Source organism: Tachyglossus aculeatus, chromosome 10 (genome assembly GCF_015852505.1).
Source record: "Tachyglossus aculeatus isolate mTacAcu1 chromosome 10, mTacAcu1.pri, whole genome shotgun sequence".
Taxonomy (NCBI): domain Eukaryota; kingdom Metazoa; phylum Chordata; class Mammalia; order Monotremata; family Tachyglossidae; genus Tachyglossus; species Tachyglossus aculeatus.
The window spans coordinates 49,501,299-49,518,422 of record NC_052075.1 but is presented as its reverse complement, the minus strand read 5'-3'; the positions used below and the strand labels follow the sequence as shown (position 1 = coordinate 49,518,422).

The window sequence follows — 17,124 nt, the reverse complement described above, 5'->3', positions numbered from 1 at the left end:
AATGAATGAATGAGTGAATGAATGAATGAGTGAATGAATGAGTGAATGAATGAATGAATGAATGAATGAATGAATGAATGAATTGAATGAATGACTGGAAGAGGTGAGCTGAGGCGGCCCGGCGCGCCTGCGCAACCCGGACGCTGACGCCTGCGCGGTAGCGGCGCTGTGAGGGGAAGGGCGAGGGGGCCCGACGCGCCTGCGCAACCCTGTCGTTGACGCCTGCGCGGTAGCGGCGCTGTGAGGGGCAGGGCGAGGCGGCCCGGGGCGCCTGCGCAATCCTGTCGCTGACGCCTGCGCGGTAGCGACGCTGTGGGCAGGCGCCCGCACTTCTGCCCACAGCGCCCCTACCGCGCAGGCGCGCCGGGCGGTTCTTCCCGCCGTGCTTTGCGGCCGGGCCGTCGTCCCGTCCCGTCCCGTCCCGTCCCGTCCCGTGAGGCGGGCGCAATGGCGGCGGTGACCGCCGGGCCGCGGGTCCAGCCGGTCCTCCCGGTCCTGCCGGTCCTGCCGCTGCTGCTGCTGCTCCTGGAAGGCGGAGGGGTCCGGGGCAGCGGCTGCCGGGCGGGGGCCGCCTCCGCGAGGGTCAGTCGGAGGCACACTTGACCACGGTCGCCCGGTGGTTGGCGGGCGCGGGGCATGTCGGGAAGCCGCCGCGCATTCATTCATTCATTTATTCATTCATTCATTCAGTCGTATTGATTGAGCGCTTACTATGTGCAGAGCACTGGGCTCAGCGCTTGGGAAGGACAAGTTGGCAACACCTAGAGACGGCCCCTACCCGACAGCGGGCTCACAGTCTACAAGGGGGAGACGGACAACAACAATAATAATAATAACAATTGGCATTTGTTAAGCGCCTACTATGTGCAAAGCACTGTTCTAAGCGCTGGGGAGGATACAGGGTGACCAGGTTGTCCCACGTGGGGCTCGCAGTCTTCATCCCCATTTTACAGATGAGGGAACTGAGGCTCAGAGAAGTTAAGTGACTTGCCCAAGATCACGCAGCAGAAATGTGGCGGAGCCGGGATTCGAACCCATGACCTCAATAATAATAGTCAACAATAATAATATCGTTATTATTGTAATGATAATACTCAACAATAATAGTCATTCATTCATTCAGCCGTATTGATTGAGCGCCGACTGTGCGCAGCACTGCACTAAGCGCTCGAAGCAGCGTGGCTCGGTGGAAAGAGCCCGGGCTTTGGAGTCGGAGGTCGTGGGTTCAAATCCCGTTTCCACCACTTGTCAGGTGTGACTTCGGGCAAGTCACTTCTCTGGGCCTCAGTTCCCTCATCTGGAAAATGGGGATTAAGGCTGCGAGCCCCCCGTGGGGCAGCCTGTTCACCTTGGAACCTCCCCAGCGCTTGGAACAGGGCTTTGCACATAGTAAGCGCTTTATAAATGCCATTATTGTTCTTCTAGACTGTGAGCCCGCTGTTGGGTAGGGACCGGCTCTATATGTTGTCAACTTGTGCTTCCCAATTGCTTAGTACAGTGCTCTGCACGCAGTGCTCGGTAAATATGATTGAATGAATGAACTGAGCGCTGACTGTGTGCGCAGCACTGCACTAAGTGCTTGAAGCTGCGTGGCTCAGTGGAAAGAGCCCGGGCTTTGGAGTCAGAGGTCGCGGGTTCAAATCCCGTTTCCACCACTTGTCAGGTGTGACTTTGGGCAAGTCACTTCTCTGGGCCTCAGTTCCCTCATCTGGAAAATGGGGATGAAGACTGGGAGCCCCCCGTGGGGCAACCTGTTCACCTTGGAACCTCCCCAGCGCTTGGAACAGGGCTTTGCACATAGTAAGCGCTTTATAAATGCCATTATTCTTCTAGACTGTGAGCCGGCTGTTGGGTAGGGACCGTCTCTATATCAATCAATCAATCGTATTTATTGAGCGCTTACTGTGTGCAGAGCACTGTACTGAGCGCTTGGGAAGTACAGGTTGGCAACATATAGAGACAGTCCTACCCAACGGTGGGCTGTATATGTTGTCAACTTGTACTTCCCAAGCGCTCAGTACAGTGCTCTGCACACAGTAAGCGCTCAGTAAATATGATTGAATGAATGAACTGAGCGCTGACTGTGTGCACAGCACTGTACTAAGCGCTCGAAGCAGCATGGCTCAGTGGAAAGAGCCCGGGCTTTGGAGTCAGAGGTCGTGGGTTCAAATCCCGTTTCCACCACTTGTCAGCTGTGACTTCGGGCAAGTCACTTCTCTGGGCCTCAGTTCCCTCCTCTGTAAAATGGGGATTAAGGCTGCGAGCCCCCCGTGGGGCAACCTGCTCACCTTGGAACCTCCCCAGCGCTTGGAACAGGGCTTTGCACATAGTAAGCGCTTTATAAATGCCATTATTGTTCTTCTAGACTGTGAGCCCGCTGTTGGGTAGGGACCGGCTCTATATGTTGTCAACTTGGACTTCCCAATTGCTTAGTACAGTGCTCTGCACACAGTAAGCGCTCAGTAAATATGATTGAATGAATGAACTGAGCGCTGACTGTGTGCAAGCACTGCACTAAGCGCTCGAAGCAGCGTGGCTCAGTGGAAAGAGCCCGGGCTTTGGAGTCAGAGGTTGTGGGTTCAAATCCTGTTTCCACCACTTGTCAGCTGGGTGACTTTGGGCAAGTCACTTCACTTCTCTGGGCCTCAGTTCCCTCATCTGTAAAATGGGGATGAAGACTGGGAGCCCCCTGTGGGGTTAATCTGTTCACCTTGTAACCTTCCCATCGCTTGGAACAGTGCTTTGCACATAGTGCTTTATAAATGTCATTATTGTTCTTCTAGACTGTGAGCCCGCTGTTGGGTAGGGACCGGCTCTATATGTTGTCAATGTGTACTTCCCAATTGCTTAGTACAGTGCTGTGCACATAGCGCTCAATAAATACGATTGAATGAATGAACTGAGCGCTGACTGTGTGCGCAGCACTGCACTAAGCGCTCGAAGCAGCGTGGCTCAGTGGAAAGAGCCCGGGCTTTGGAGTCAGAGGTCGTGGGTTCCAATCCCGGCCGGCCCCGCCACTTGTCAGCTGTGTGACTTTGGACAAGTCACCTCACTTCTCTGGGCGTCAGTTCCCTCATCTGGAAAATGGGGATTAAGACTGTGAGCCCCCCATGGGACAACCTGATCACCTTGTAACCTCCCCAGCGCTTAGAACAGTGCTTTGCACAGAATAAGCGCTTAATAAATGCCATCATTATTCCTGGGCCTCAGTTCCCTCATCTGTAAAATAGGAATTAAGACTGTGAGCCCCCTGTGGAACAACCTGATTATCTTGTAACCTACCCAGAGCTTAGAACAGTGCTTTGCACGTAGTAAGCCCTTAATACATGGAATTATTATTATTATTATTATTATTATTACAAGTTGGCAACATGTAGAGACGGTCCCTACCCAACAACGGGCTCGTATTGATTGAGCGCTTACTGTGTGCACAGCACTGAATTAAGCACTTGGGAAGGACAAGTCGGCAACATAATATTGAGCCTAGAACAGTGCTTTGCACATAGTAAGCGCTTAACAAATGCTATCGTTATTATTATTACTGAGCCCCCTTTTTCCTTTCTTCCCCATCCCCCCCTGCCCTACCTCCTTCCCCTCCCCACAGCACCTGTATGTATGTTTGTACAGATTTGTTACTCTGTTTATTTTACTTGTACATATTTACCATTCTATTTATTTTGTTAATGATGTGTATCTAGCTTTACTTGTATTTGTTCCAATGACTTGACACCTGTCCACATGCTTTGTTTTGTTTTCTGTCACCCCATTCTAGACTGTGAGCCCGCTGTTGGGTAGTTACTGTCTCTGTATGTTGCCAACTTGTACTTTCCAAGCGCTTAGTACAGTCTCTGCACACAGTAAGCGCTCAATAAATGCAATTGAATGAATGAATAAGGGGAATAATAATTATAGGAATCGGGGCACCTTTAGGCACTTGCTTTGTAAGCGTGGCTCAGTGGAAGAGCCTGGGCTTGGGAGTCGGAGGTCGTGGGTTCTAATAATAATAATGATGCTATTTATTAAGCGCTTACTATGTGCAAAGCACTGTTCTAAGCGCTGAGGGGGGATACAAGGTGATCAAGTTGTCTCACGGGGGGCTCACAGTCTTCACCCCCATTTTACAGCTGAGGTTACAGGCACTGAGAAGGTAAGTGGCTTACCCAAGGTCACACAGCTGACAAGTGGCGGAGCCTGGATTAGAACTCATGACCAACTTGTACTTCCCAAGCGCTTAGTACAGTGCTCTGCACACAGTAAGCGCTCAATAAATACGATTGATGATGATGACCTCTGACTCTAAAGCCTGGGCTCTTTCCACTGAGCCATGCTGCTTGTCAGCTGGGTGACTTTGGGCCAGTCGCTTCATTTCCCTGGGCCTCAGTGACCTCATCTGGAAAACGGGGATGAAGACTGTGAGCCCCACCGGGGGACAATCTAATCACCTTGTATCCTCCCCAGTGCTTAGAACAGTGCTTGGCACATAGTAAGCGCGTAGCAAATGGCATCATTATTTTTATCCCGGCCCCGCCACTTGTCAGCTGTGTGACTTTGGGCCCGTCACTTCACTTCTGTGCCTCCGTTACCTCATCTGGAAAATGGGGATTAAGACCGTGAGCCCCAGGTGGGACAACCTGATCACCTTGCTTAGAACAGTGCTTGACACAGAGTAAGCGCTTAACAGATACCATTATTATTATTATTATTATTATTATTATTATTATTATTATTATTCGCATAGCAAATGCCATCATTATTTTTATCCTGGCCCCACCACTTGTCAGCTGTGTGACTTTGGGCCTGTCACTTCACTTCGGTGCCTCCGTTACCTCATCTGGAATATGGGGATTAAGACCGTGAGCCCCAGGTGGGACAACCTGATCACCTTGCTTAGAACAGTGCTTGGCACAGAGTAAGTGCTTAACAGATACTATTATTATTATTATTATCATTACTATTATTATTATTACCACCCCCAATGTTAAACTTGGGGTAGATACCAGAAAATCAGGTCAGACAATCCCTAACCCACGCGTAGGACTCGCAGTCTAAGTGAGAGGGAGAATGGGTTGAATCCCTGTGTTGCAGATGAGGGGACTGAGGCACAGAGAGGTGAAGGGACTCACCCAAGGTCCCGCAGTGGGAAAGGGTGGAGCAGAGATTAAAACCCAGGACCTCTGACGATATGCAGATGAGGCCTCGGGCCTCCCACTTATTGCCCCTTTCCATTCCCTTCCTCGATTGTGAGAAGTGTTTGTTTAGCATCTACTATTTAAAGGCATTGCACTTTGCCAACTGTTAGCTGGGCTACTAGTGGAATATTAGATTTCCCTGGGCCCGAGGAATTCTCACTCCCTCGCTCCAGGGTCCGTTTCTTGCTTTTAATACGGTTCGTTGCTGGGAATAAGCCGGAGGCAGCGAGCTAGACAAGAGTGAAGCCTTGGGGCACGTCGGAAGACTCAAGTCAGTCGTTTTGCCGCTCTCACCGCACTCGGCTCTGCCGTCAGGCCGGAGGCCAGGGAGCTTCGTTCTGGAAGTCGGAAGACTTGGGTTCTAGTCCCGGGCCTGGGAACAGATGGTGAAGGTCTCTTCCCGAAGAAGCACCCGAGGTGTTCGGAGAGGTGGACGGACCCAGAGTGGTCGGAAAAATGGGTGGCCACCCAGACAATTAATCCTACTTGTTGAGCGCTTACTGCGTGCCGAGTACTGTAGTAAGCGCTTGGCAGTGGTCCATGGTTGGTGCCACGGCCTGGCATCAGCACTAAACATCCGTCACGTTGGCCCTGCCCCTGTTCTGGTCCATGTTCTGACCCTAACAGCCAGGAGATACGTGGAAGAGGCCCGTTAGTGGCGTGTGGCCTTGACACGTTTAGGCTTGGGCCGTCTGTCAATCAGTGGGATTTGTTGAGCGCTTGTGTGCAGAGCACTGTAGTAAGCACTTGGGAGAGCTCGTGCCGCTCCCCCTCCCTTTCGTCCATGAATTTCTCCAAACGTTTTGAACTGGCCCATGTTTTGGGTCTGCAGAGCTGCTTATGCTTACAACGATAATTGTGGTATTAGCAGCGTGGCTCGGTGGAAAGAGCACGGGCTTTGGAGTCAGGGGTCATGGGTTCGAGTCCCAGCTCCGCCACGTGTCTGCTGTGTGACCTTGGGCAAGTCACTTAACTTCTCGGAGCCTCAGTTACCTCATCTGTAAAATGGGGATGATGACTGTGAGCCCCACGTGGGGCAACCTGATCACCTTGTATCCCCCCCCAGCGCTTAGAACAGTGCTTTGCACATAGTAAGCGCTTAACAAATGCCATCATTATTATGGGGATGAAGACTGTGAGCCCCTTTGGGACAACTTGATCACCTTATAATCTCCCCAGTGCTTAGAACAGTGCTTTGCACATAGTAAGCGTTTAATAAATGCCATTATTATTATTATTGAGCACATGCTATGTGCCAAGCACTATATTAAGCGGTGGGGTAGATTCAAGATAATCAGGTTGGACACAGTCCCTGTTCTATATGGGGCTCACGGTATAAGTAGGAGGGAAAACAGTTATTGAATCCACATTTTACAGATGAGGAAGCTGAGGAACAGAGAGGTGATTTGCCCAAGGTCACCCAGCAGATAAGCACTTAGTACAGTGCTCTGCTCAGGAAAGACGAGTGAATGAAAGTGGTGGGTTCAGGATTAGAATTCAGGCCCTTGCTCTCCCCACTAGACCACGCTGCTCGCCGTGACACTCCTCTGGAGCCCGGGCTTGGGAGCCAGAGGTCATGGGTTCTAATTCCGGCCCTGCCCCTTGTCAGCTGTGTGACTTGGGGCGAGTGACAACTTCTCTAGGCCTCATTTACCTCATCTGTAAAATGGGGATGAAGACTGAGCCCCACGTGGGGCAACCTGATCACCCCCCAGCGCTTAGAACGGTGTTTCGCACAAAGTAAGCGCTTAAAAAATGCCATCATTGTTATTATTATTACTACCCTTTGGGCTCAGTGGGTGTCTACGCCCCTCGTGATTCTGTGACCTGCATTCCCTTCCCTTCTCAGCCATTATCTTTCCAGCCTGAAGAGCACTAGTGTTTCTCCATGTGTTCGCACCCTGAAGCTTTTGACAGCCCCTCTCCTGTGGCGGCCCCCATCTCTGACCCGTATCCGAGTGTCTCTCCCTGTCTCCCAGCGCTTCCCCTCACTGACCTCGGGTCTCTGCTTGTCCTACAGGCCGGGGAGGGCCGTGAAGCCGAGGGCTGTGGGTCTGGGGTCCTGCTGTTGGAACACTCCTTCCACTTGGGTGAGATGCAGGGGGATGAGGGACCCCGGGGGGAGTGGGCCTGGACCCGGGAGAAGGGGCAAGAGGGCCGGGGTGGGGTGGGAGAGCGAGCGAGCGAGCGCGAGTTTCCTACCCCTCCACAGACGACAACATCCATTTCCGGAAGCGGGGCTCCCTGAGCTGGAACCTGCAGGATGGGACCATCTCCCTGACTCAGAGGCAGCTGACTGAGGAGGAGCGGGGCCGCCTGCGGGTGAGGCTCGGGCGGGGAAGGGGATCCCTCCAAGAAGGGCAAGGGCTGACGGCGGACACCCCACCCTCTCTCCCGGAGGAGGTGCGAACGGGGAAGGAGAAGCGGGACCGTCTGAGGGAGAGAGTGGTGCCTTGGGGAGTTGGAGAAATGCCAGTTGGCAAGGGAAGGTGGAAGCGGGAAGAGACCTCAAGGGCTCCCCGGGGGCTGGCGGAGGGAGCGAGGCAGTCGCTATCCGCCCTCACCCCCTTGTCACAGCACGCTGCTTAGAGAAGCAGCTTGGCTCGGTGGAAAGAGCCCGGGCTTGGGAGTCAGAGGTCATGGGTTCAAATCTCCGCCAGTTGTCAGCTGTGTGACTTTGGGGACGTCACTTAACTTCTCTGGGCCTCAGTGACCTCATCTGTAAAATGGGGATTAAGACTGTGAGCCCCCCGTGGGACAACCTGATCACCTTGTAACCTCCCCAGCGCTTAGAACAGTGCTTTGCATATAGTAAGCGCTTAATAAATGCCATCATTATGATTATTATTATTAGAACAGTGCTTTGCACATAGTAAGCGCTTAAAAAATGCCGACACTGTGGACCACCCCCTTCTCCTCAACACGCCATCCAACCTTGGCTTCACAGACTCCGTCCTCTCCTTGTTCTCCTCTTATCTCTCCGGCCGTTCATTCTCAGTCTCCTTTGCGGGCTCCTCCTCCCCGTCCCATCCCCTTACTGTAGGGGTTCCTCAGGGGTCAGTTCTCGGTCCCCTTCTGTTCTCTATCTACACTCACTCCCTCGGTGAACTCATTCGCTCCCACAGCTTCAACTATCACCTCTACGCTGATGACACTCAAATCTCCATCTCTGCCCCTGCTCTCTCTCCCTCCCTCCAGGCTCGCGTCTCCTCCTGCCTTAAGGACATCTCCATCTGGATGTCTGCCCGCCATCTAAAACGCAATATGTCCAAGACTGAACTCCTTATCTTCCCTCCCAAACCCTGCCCTCTCCCTGACTTTCCCGTCACTGTAGACGGCGCTGCCATCCTTCCCGTCTCACAAGCCCGCAACCTTGCTGTCATCCTCGACTCCGCTCTCTCGTTCACCCCTCACATCCAACCCGTCACCAAAAACTGCCGGTCTCACCTCCGCAACATCGCCAAGATCCGCCCTTTCGTCTCCATCCAAACCGCTACCCTGCTGGTTTAATCTCTCATCCTATCCCGACTGGATTACTGCATCAGCCTCCTCTCTGATCTCCCATCCTCCTGTCTCTCCCCACTTCAGTCTATACTTCACGCTGCTGCCCGGATCATCTCTGTGCAAAAACGCTCTGGGCATGTTACTCCCCTCCTCAGAAATCTCCAGTGGCTACCACTCAACCTATGCATCAGGCAGAAACTCCTCACTCTCGGCTTCAAGGCTGTCCATCCATCCCCTCGCCCCCTCCTACCTCACCTCCCTTCTCTCCTTCTCCAGCCCAGCCCGCACCCTCCGCTGCTTTGCCGCTAACCTCCTCACTGGGCCTGGTTCTTGCCCGTCCCGCCATCGACCCCCGGCCCACATCCTCCCCCTGGCCTGGAATGCCCTCCCTCTGCACATCCGCCAAGCTCACTCTCTTCCTCCCTTCAAAGCCCTACTGAGAGCTCACCTCCTTCAAGAGGCCTTCCCAGACTGAGCCCCCTCCTTCCTCTCCCCCTCCCCATCCCCCGCCCTACCTCTTTCCCCTCCCCACAGCACTTGTATATATGTTTGCACAGATTTATTACTCTATTTATTTTACTTGTACATATTTACGATCCTATTTATTTTGTTAATGATGTGCATCTAGCTTTACTTCTATTTATTCTGATGAGCTGACACCTGTCCACATGTTTTGTTTTGTTGTCTGTCTCCCCCGTCTAGACTGTTAGCCCGTTGTTGGGTAGGGACCGTCTCTATATGTTGCCGACTTGTATTTCCCAAGCACTTAGTACAGTGCTCTGCACACAGTAAGCGCTCAATAAATGCGATTGAATGAATGAATTGATTATTATTTACCCCTTGCAGGATGTGGCAGCACTGAACGGGCTGTATCGGGTCCGAGTCCCACGCCGGGCGGGAGGCGCCGAGGGGCCTGGGGACACCGGTTACGTCTCCTCCTTCGTCCCCGCGGTGAGCTTGGAGGCTGGAGGGGAGGGTGTGCCGGGGAAGCCCCTCCACCAGCCCGACCCCATGATGCTGTAGACTTTGAGCTCATTATGGGCAGGGACTGTGTCTGTCTGTTGTTGTATTGTGCTCTCCCAAGGGCTTAGTACAGTGCTCTGCGCGCGGTGGATACGGTTGAATGAATGAATGCCCTCTTTTGCCTTCTCCGGTCTCCTCCCCGACTCCTGACGGTTTGGTCCATTCCCGACCCTTTCCCCTTCCCCGCAGTGCTCCCTGGTGGAATCCCACCTGTCGGACCACCTGACGCTGCACTTGGACGTAGCCGGGAACGTGGTGGGCATCTCCGTGGTGACGGAGCCAGGCGGCTGCCGCGGCCACGAGGTGGAAGACGTGGACCTGGAGCTGTTCAACACGACGGTCCTGTTGCAGCCCCCGCTGCCTGCCCCAGGGTGAGGGGGCGGGGCGGGAGGAAGCATGCCTCACTGACCGCCATAGGGGTTAGGGTGTCCCTCAGAGCCCAGAAGTTGGTGGGGGTCCGGGGGAAACACAGGTTGGAGGCACCCAGAGCCCCGCGCCGACCCCTCCCTCCCGCCCTCCCTCAGGCCAGAGACGGCAGCCTTCATCGAGCGCCTGGAACTGGAGCAGGCCCAGAAGGCCAAGAATCCCCAGGAGCAGAAATCCTTCTTCGCCAAATACGTGAGTGGGTCTTCTCCGTCTGTCCCTGCAGTTCCCCTCCAGACCTTATCTCTCCCTTCTGCCCCCTTCCCCCACTCCCCAAACTGGGCATTCCAGGGAAGGAAAAGGGGGCCGGGAGGAGCGGGCTCGGCTCCTCCCTTTGACACCGGCTCACGGGTGTCCACCTGCGTCCATCCCAGAATCCTCTGGGCTCTTCCTCCGCTCCAAGATCCCGGGTTGTGCATGCCAGAGAGAAACCCAAACCCGCAGCGTCCCGTCTGGATGTCCGTCTGGTGTGTCTGTGTGTTCGTTGATTGTCCCCCACCTCCCTCCGGCCCGGCCCGGCCCCTCAGCGCCGGCCGCTGGTCTCGCTCCTCTCCCGGAGAGCGGGGACAAAGCCGGGGCTCAGCCCGCGGGGCGCAGCGCTGCTGTGGAGGACCCCCTGCCTCCACCCGAACCCCCCGGCTCCCCGGCCCCTTTGACCCCGCGCTCCTCCCATCTCCCTCCTCAGTGGCACCTCATCCTGGGTGGTGCTGTGTTCCTCACAGCCATGCGCCCGGCCCGGGGCCCTGTGCCAGCACCGCCGCCCGAGGCCTGAGGACCCAAGTAAACACCCCTCCCCCCGCAGAACCGAGACCCTTCCCTCTTCTCCCTCCCCCCGACTCGTAGATGTGTAGGGGACCCTGGGCCCCCCCTTCCCCTCACCTTCCCCCTTCCCCCTGCACTGTCCCCCCAGCTCCCCTCCCCGCCGCCCCCAGGGCCTCCGGTGGGGGGGAGCGGGTTGCGGCCTACCGGGGCGTTCATTCGATCATATTGAGCGCTTACTGTGTGCAGAGCACTGGACTAAGCTCTTGGGCAGTACCAGTTGGCAACATACAGAGACGGTCGCTACCCAACGGCGGGCTCACGGAGGCCGTTGGAGACGGGGCAGCCCCGTCCTCATCTCCCCATCCTCCCCTGGTCCTCCCACCCTCGTGGGTCTCCTCACGGCCCCCTGGCCCTGTCTCTCCCCACCCCGCTTCTCTCTCTCTGTCCCCCCCATCGCAGTGGATGTACATCATCCCCGTGGTCCTGTTCCTCATGATGTCCGGAGCTCCCGAGGCCGGGGGCCAGGGCGGGGGCGGCGGCGGGGGCAGCGGCGGGGGCGGAGGCCGGTGAAGAGCCCCGAAGTCGTCGGGGGACGGTTCGTTTCGAAATAAACCATCTTTTTAGGCCGCCCCACCGCAGGCCTTCGGGCCCCGGCCCTCTCGCCCCGCTTTCCCTCCCTTTTCCCTCGACAACCTGAGCGGCCGCTAGGGGCGCCGGGGAGGGCCCCGCCTTCGGGTCACGTGGCCCGGCCTCCGCGTCGCTCATTGGTCGCCGTGGGAGCCAATCGCGCGCGCGCTCCCCCTCCGGCCGCGAGCGTGCGCCGTCGCCGCGGGATCGGCTCCGCCGCGCGCAGGCGCAGAGCGGGATCCTCCAGCCGGTTCGGTCCGGTCTGGTCCTGTCTGATCCGGTCCGTTAGCTCGGCGGGGCCTCACCTCAGGCAGGGAAGGACGGGCACAGCGGGGCTGGGAGCCCAGTTTATAATAATAATAATAATAATAATTTTGGTATTAAGCGCTTACTATGTGCAAAGCACTGTTCTAAGCGCTGGGGTAGATACGAGGTAATCAGATTGTCCCACGTGGGGCTCCCATGATAATGATGATGGCATTTAGTAAGCGCTTACTATGTGGAAGGCACCGTTCTAAGCGCTGGGGAGCTCACAAGGTGATCAGGTTGCCCCGCGGGGGGTTCACAGTCTTCATCCCTGTTTTACAGATGAGGGGACTGAGGCCCGGAGAAGTGACTTGCCCAAAGTCACCCAGCTGACAGTTGGCAGAGCGAGGATTTGAACCCATGACCTCTGACTCCAAAGCCCGGGCTCTTTCCCCTTGAGCCTCGCTGCTTTATAATAATAATCAATCCATCAATCGTATTTATTGAGCGCTTACTGTGTGCAGAGCACTGTACTAAGCGATCAATATATATATAAATTATATATTACATATTATACTATATTATGTAATATATAATGATACATTATTATATATTGATATATAATATATCATTATTATAATAATGATATGATATAATATATCATTATTATAATAATGATAATGGTGGCATCTGTCAAGCGCTTACTATGTGCAAAGCACCGTTCTAAGCGCTGGGGAGCTCACAAGGTGATCAGGTGGTCCCACGGCTGGGGCGCTCACAGTCTTCATCCCCGTTTTACAGATGAGGGAACTGAGGCCCGGAGAAGTGACTTGCCCAAAGTCACCCAGCTGACAATTGGCAGAGCGAGGATTTGAACCCATGACCTCTGACTCCAAAGCCCGGGCTCTTTCCCCTTGAGCCTCGCTGCTTTATAATAATAATCAATCAATCAATCGTATTGAGCGCTTACTGTGTGCAGAGCACTGTACTAAGCGCTCAATATATATATTAATTATATATTATATATTATACTATATTATGCAATATATAATTATATATTATAATTATATATATTAATTATATATTGATACGTAATAATGTATCATTATTATAATAATGATAATGGTGGCATCTGTCAAGCGCTTACTATGTGCAAAGCACCGTTCTAAGCACTGGGGAGCTTACAAGGTGATCAGGTTGTCCCACGGGGGCGGCTCACAGTCTTCATCCCCATTTTACAGATGAGGGAACTTAGGCCCAGAGAAGTGACTTGCCCAAAGTCATCCAGCTGACAATTGGCAGAGCTGGGATTTGAACCCATGACCTCTGACTCCAAAGCCCGGGCTCTTACCCCTTGAGCCTCACTGCTTTATAATAATAATGATAACGGTGGCATCTGTTAAGTGCTTACTATGTGCAAAGCACTGTTCTAAGCACTGGGGAGCTTACAAGGTGATCAGGTTGTCCCCCGGGGGGCTCACAGTCTTCATCCCTATTTTACAGATGAGGTAACTGAGGCCCAGAGAATCAATCGTATTTATTGAGCGCTTACTGTGTGCAGAGCACTGTACTAAGCTCTTGGGAAGTACAAGCTGGCAGTGAAGTGACTTGCCCAAAGTCACCCAGCTGACAGTTGGCAGAGCGGGGATTTGAGCCCATGACCTCTGACTCCAAAGCCCGGGCTCTTTCCCCTTGAGCCACGCTGCTTTATAATAATAATGATAACGGTGGCATCTGTTAAGCGCTTACTATGTGCAAAGCATTTTTCTAAGCGCTGGGGACCTTACAAGGTAATCAGGTTGTCCCACGGGTGGGGGGGCTCACAGTCTTCATCCCCATTTTACAGATGAGGTAACTGAGGCCCAGAGAAGTGACTTGCCCAAAGTCACCCAGCTGACAATAGGCAGAGTCGAAATTTGAACCCATGACCTCTGACTCCAAAGCCCAGGCTCTTTCCCCTTGAGCCACGCTGTTTTATAATAATAATGATAACGGAGCCATCTGTTAAGCGCTTACTACTTGCAAAGCACTTTTCTAAGCGCTGGGGAGCTTACAAGGTGATCAGGTTGTCCCACGGGGGGCTCACAGTCTTCATCCCCATTTTACAGAAGAGGTTACTATGTGCAAACCACCGTTCTAAGCGCTGGGGAGCTTAGAAGGTGATCAGGTTGTCCCACGGGAAGGCTCACAGTCTTCATCCCCATTTTACAGATGAGGGAACGGAGGCCCAGAGAAGTGACTTGCCCAAATTCACCCAGCTGACAGTTGATGGAGCGGGGATTTGAACCCACGACCCCTGACTCCCAACCCCGGGCTCTTTCCACCGAGCCACGCTGCTTCTCCGTTTATAATGATGCTAGCGTTTGTTAAGCGATTACTATGTGCAAAGCACTGTACTAAGCGCCAGGGAGGATGATCAGGTTGTCCCACGTGGGACTCACAGTCTTAAATCCCATTTAATAGATGTGACGGAGGCACAGAGAAGTGAAGTGACTTGTCCAAGGTCACACAGCTGACTTTATGAAGAAGGCAGCAGGCGGAAGGCCGAGTCCCAGTGGGCCGTGCCCCTCTGTTTCCCGGAGGGGGGACGGGATGGGGAGAGGGAGGGGGTCCCGCCACCCTCCCACCCCCAACACCTACAGCGGGAACTCGCAGGCGAAGTAGAGTCTCCGCTGGCAGTCTTGGTCCCACCAGGTGCCGTCGTCCGAGGTGGTGGCCACGCAGTTCTCCTGCAGCCCCCCGTTGGGCTGGTCGGGCCCGAGCCCCGCGAGGTCCGGCGGCGCCGAAGCGGGGCCCGACCCCGGGGCCAGCGTCGGGCGGCGGTGCCAGGCGAAGAAGGAGACGCGCTGCCCGTTGTCGAAGAGGTAAAGGCCCTCGGCCCTCCGGTCGGACACGCCGATCCAAACGGGCCAGTTGTAGGGGGCCAGGGCCTGGCGGAGGTAGCCGCCCAGGCCGGCCAGTTGGGAGGCGTCGGCCGGCATGGCCAGCGCCCCGCCCCGGGCCCCGCACCGCGCCGCCGCTGCCTCGTGGCTCTCGTAGTCCCGCACCAGCAGGTAGCACTTGTGGTGGAGACGCAGCCCCTTCAGGCAGCCTGCAGCCCGGTGGGGGGACAGGGGGAGAGGGGGGACGCACACCTCTTGGGGACCGTCCGGGACCGGCCCCGGGCGGGAAGCCGGAGGGGCACCCCGTCCTCCAGAAGATGGCAGGGCCAGAGGCCTGCTCCCCCACGAAACTGGGGAGAGCGATGGCAACTTCCCTCCCCGGACGCCACCCGCCCCGCTCACCACTGCCTGACGCCAGACTGGTCCCCTTGGTTCCTCAGCTCCCAGACAGCCCTTCGCCCGTCAAGCTCTCCCACTGAGCCCCTCCTTGTCGGCCCTCCCGTGGGGTCTTCCCCTTCCTCCTCGCTCCCCAAGAGGCTCCCAGGTTCCCCTGTCCCATGGCCCCCCTTGGCGGGGCCGTCGCCCACCCGTGCCCCCTCACCCTCGAGCCGCCCACGTTCTTTCTGGCCCCTCTGCTCCGCCGCCTCCAGCGCCTCCAGGGCCTCGTGGGTCTTTCCGGCCGCCTCCCTCATCCGCTGCAGGCCTCGGCCTAGCTCGGCCACGCGGGCGTCCAGGCTGTGGAGCCGCACGTGGAGCTGGTGCAGCCCAGAGTCCAGGCCGGCCAGCCGGCTCACTGACCGCGGGGAGGGGAGAGAAGGTCGGCGGGGGTCACGGGAACCATGCTGGGGGCACCGTGGGAGTGGTCGCGCTACGCCAACAGCGGGCAGGTCAGCTCCCGTTTGACGGGAGAGCGTGGAAAGACCGTACCCAGCTGGCAGGCAGGATGGCGGAAGGGGCACGGGGAAGGGAGGGTAACCCCTTGGAGGGCATTAAGGGATTGACCCTACCTCACCTCCCGGACCGCGGTACTCACAGATGTAAGAGACGGTGTCTTCGGCTGTGGTTGCGGGGACGGAGGTGGGGGTGACGGTGGAGGTGGGCCCGGCCTCTTCCCCCTCAAAGCCCCCCGGGACCCTCAGCACCCCAGCTGTGGGGGATTCCTGAACCTCCTGGAGAAGGGAAGGAGGGAGAACTCACACCCTCCCCCCAACCCTGACCTTCCCCCCTCTCCCCAGTCCTGTGACTTGAGCCCCAACCTCCAGAATCCGGTCCCCGTCTCCCCTCAGCTTTCCTTCTCTTCCCCGCCAACCTCTACTTCCCATCAGCCGTTCCCCGACCTTCATCAGCGTGTCCCAGTCTTCCTCCTGGGGCTCCCTCCAGCCTGGGCCATTCTTCTCCTCCTCCTGGGCTCCTCGGCTCGGGGTCAGGGCCAGCAGCAAGGCCAGAAGGGACCCCAGCAGCCAGGGAGGAGGCAGGCCCCCCGTCCACTCCATCGGCAGGGTCCGGCGGAGAGGCCGGGCTGGACTTTCTGATGCCTGGGTCCCCGGCTCAAGGGTAAGGTCTGGAGAGGTGTCCCTGACGGGTGGGTGGGCGGATTGGCTCTCTTCTCCCGGGAGGTCCCGTCTCGGCAGCTCTCTGCGGCCGGAAACCTCCCGCTCCCGCCCCTCTTTCCGTCCCCTTGGCCAAGGCGGGACGGACATAGGGAGGGACGGGGGGGGGAGGAAGGAAGGGGGGAGGAAGGGACACTCGAGAGGCCTTCAGGGCCCGGGCCAAGGCGTTGGGCATCCGAGATGGGGGGTCCCCAGTTAAGCTGGAGCCCCCTGGTTCTCCTTAGCGGTCCCTTGTGCCTCCCACTGTGGCCTGGGGGGAGTCTTGGGTGGGGGGCGAGAAAGGGCGTTGGGCCTGCGGTGACGTGGCCGCCCCCCTTGCCAACCACATGGTCCTTCGAGGGTCCAAGGCTTGGGCTGGGAGTAGGGCCAGGAGACACTGAACTCAGACAACCTGGACCCGCGGCCTGGTCAGAGAGGGCTGCCCGGAGGGAGAGACCAAGGGCACAGAGACAAATGGAGAGACTGAGATTGTGGGCCCGTTGTTGGGTAGGGATTGTCTCCATTTCCTGCCAATTGTACTTGCCAAGCGATCAGTACAGTGCCCTGCACACAGGCAGCGCTCAATAAAAACGATTGAATGAATGCGTGTGTGTTGTGTTCGGGCGGTGTGGGAATGGATGACCACTGGTGTCTGTGATTGGGTTTCTCTTCAGCTGAGGGGGACACGTGTGTCTCCTCCAAGTGTCTGCGAATCGAGCAGATCATCGATGGTATTTATTGAGCGCTTTCCTTGGGCCGAGCATGCTTCTAAGCCCTTGGGGGAGGACGTGTGTGCGCGTGTGTGTGTGTCCCTGTCCCATGAGAGTCCTGAGCTCCCTGGGGTGCCACTGGTGGGTGTGTATGCGTGTGGATAATAAC

The 17,124-nt window shown here is 56.1% G+C and overlaps 2 protein-coding genes across 3 annotated transcripts; one reads left to right on the top strand and one right to left on the bottom strand.

Moving 5' to 3' along the window:
* Positions 1-404: 404 nt before the first annotated feature.
* On the top strand, positions 405-11,534 carry EMC10 (ER membrane protein complex subunit 10). Of its 2 annotated transcripts, XM_038752867.1 has the most exons (8): positions 405-582; positions 7,210-7,279; positions 7,402-7,511; positions 9,540-9,644; positions 9,906-10,087; positions 10,241-10,334; positions 10,825-10,919; positions 11,361-11,445. In XM_038752867.1, exons 1-7 carry the CDS (start codon positions 448-450, stop codon positions 10,909-10,911), a joined length of 783 nt encoding a protein of 260 aa, XP_038608795.1. In that variant the 5' UTR covers positions 405-447; the 3' UTR covers positions 10,912-10,919; positions 11,361-11,445. The 2 variants fall into 2 exon arrangements, with proteins under 2 accessions (XP_038608795.1, XP_038608794.1); XM_038752866.1 differs by lacking the exon at positions 10,825-10,919 and having other exon boundaries at positions 11,361-11,534.
* Positions 11,535-14,231: 2,697 nt separating this feature from the next.
* CLEC11A (C-type lectin domain containing 11A) lies at positions 14,232-17,124 on the bottom strand. Its single transcript, XM_038753288.1, is given in 5 exon segments — positions 14,232-14,865; positions 15,258-15,449; positions 15,690-15,825; positions 15,994-16,395; positions 16,398-17,124. Coding segments are annotated over 5 exon segments (1,557 nt in total). The 5' UTR covers positions 16,770-17,124; the 3' UTR covers positions 14,232-14,410.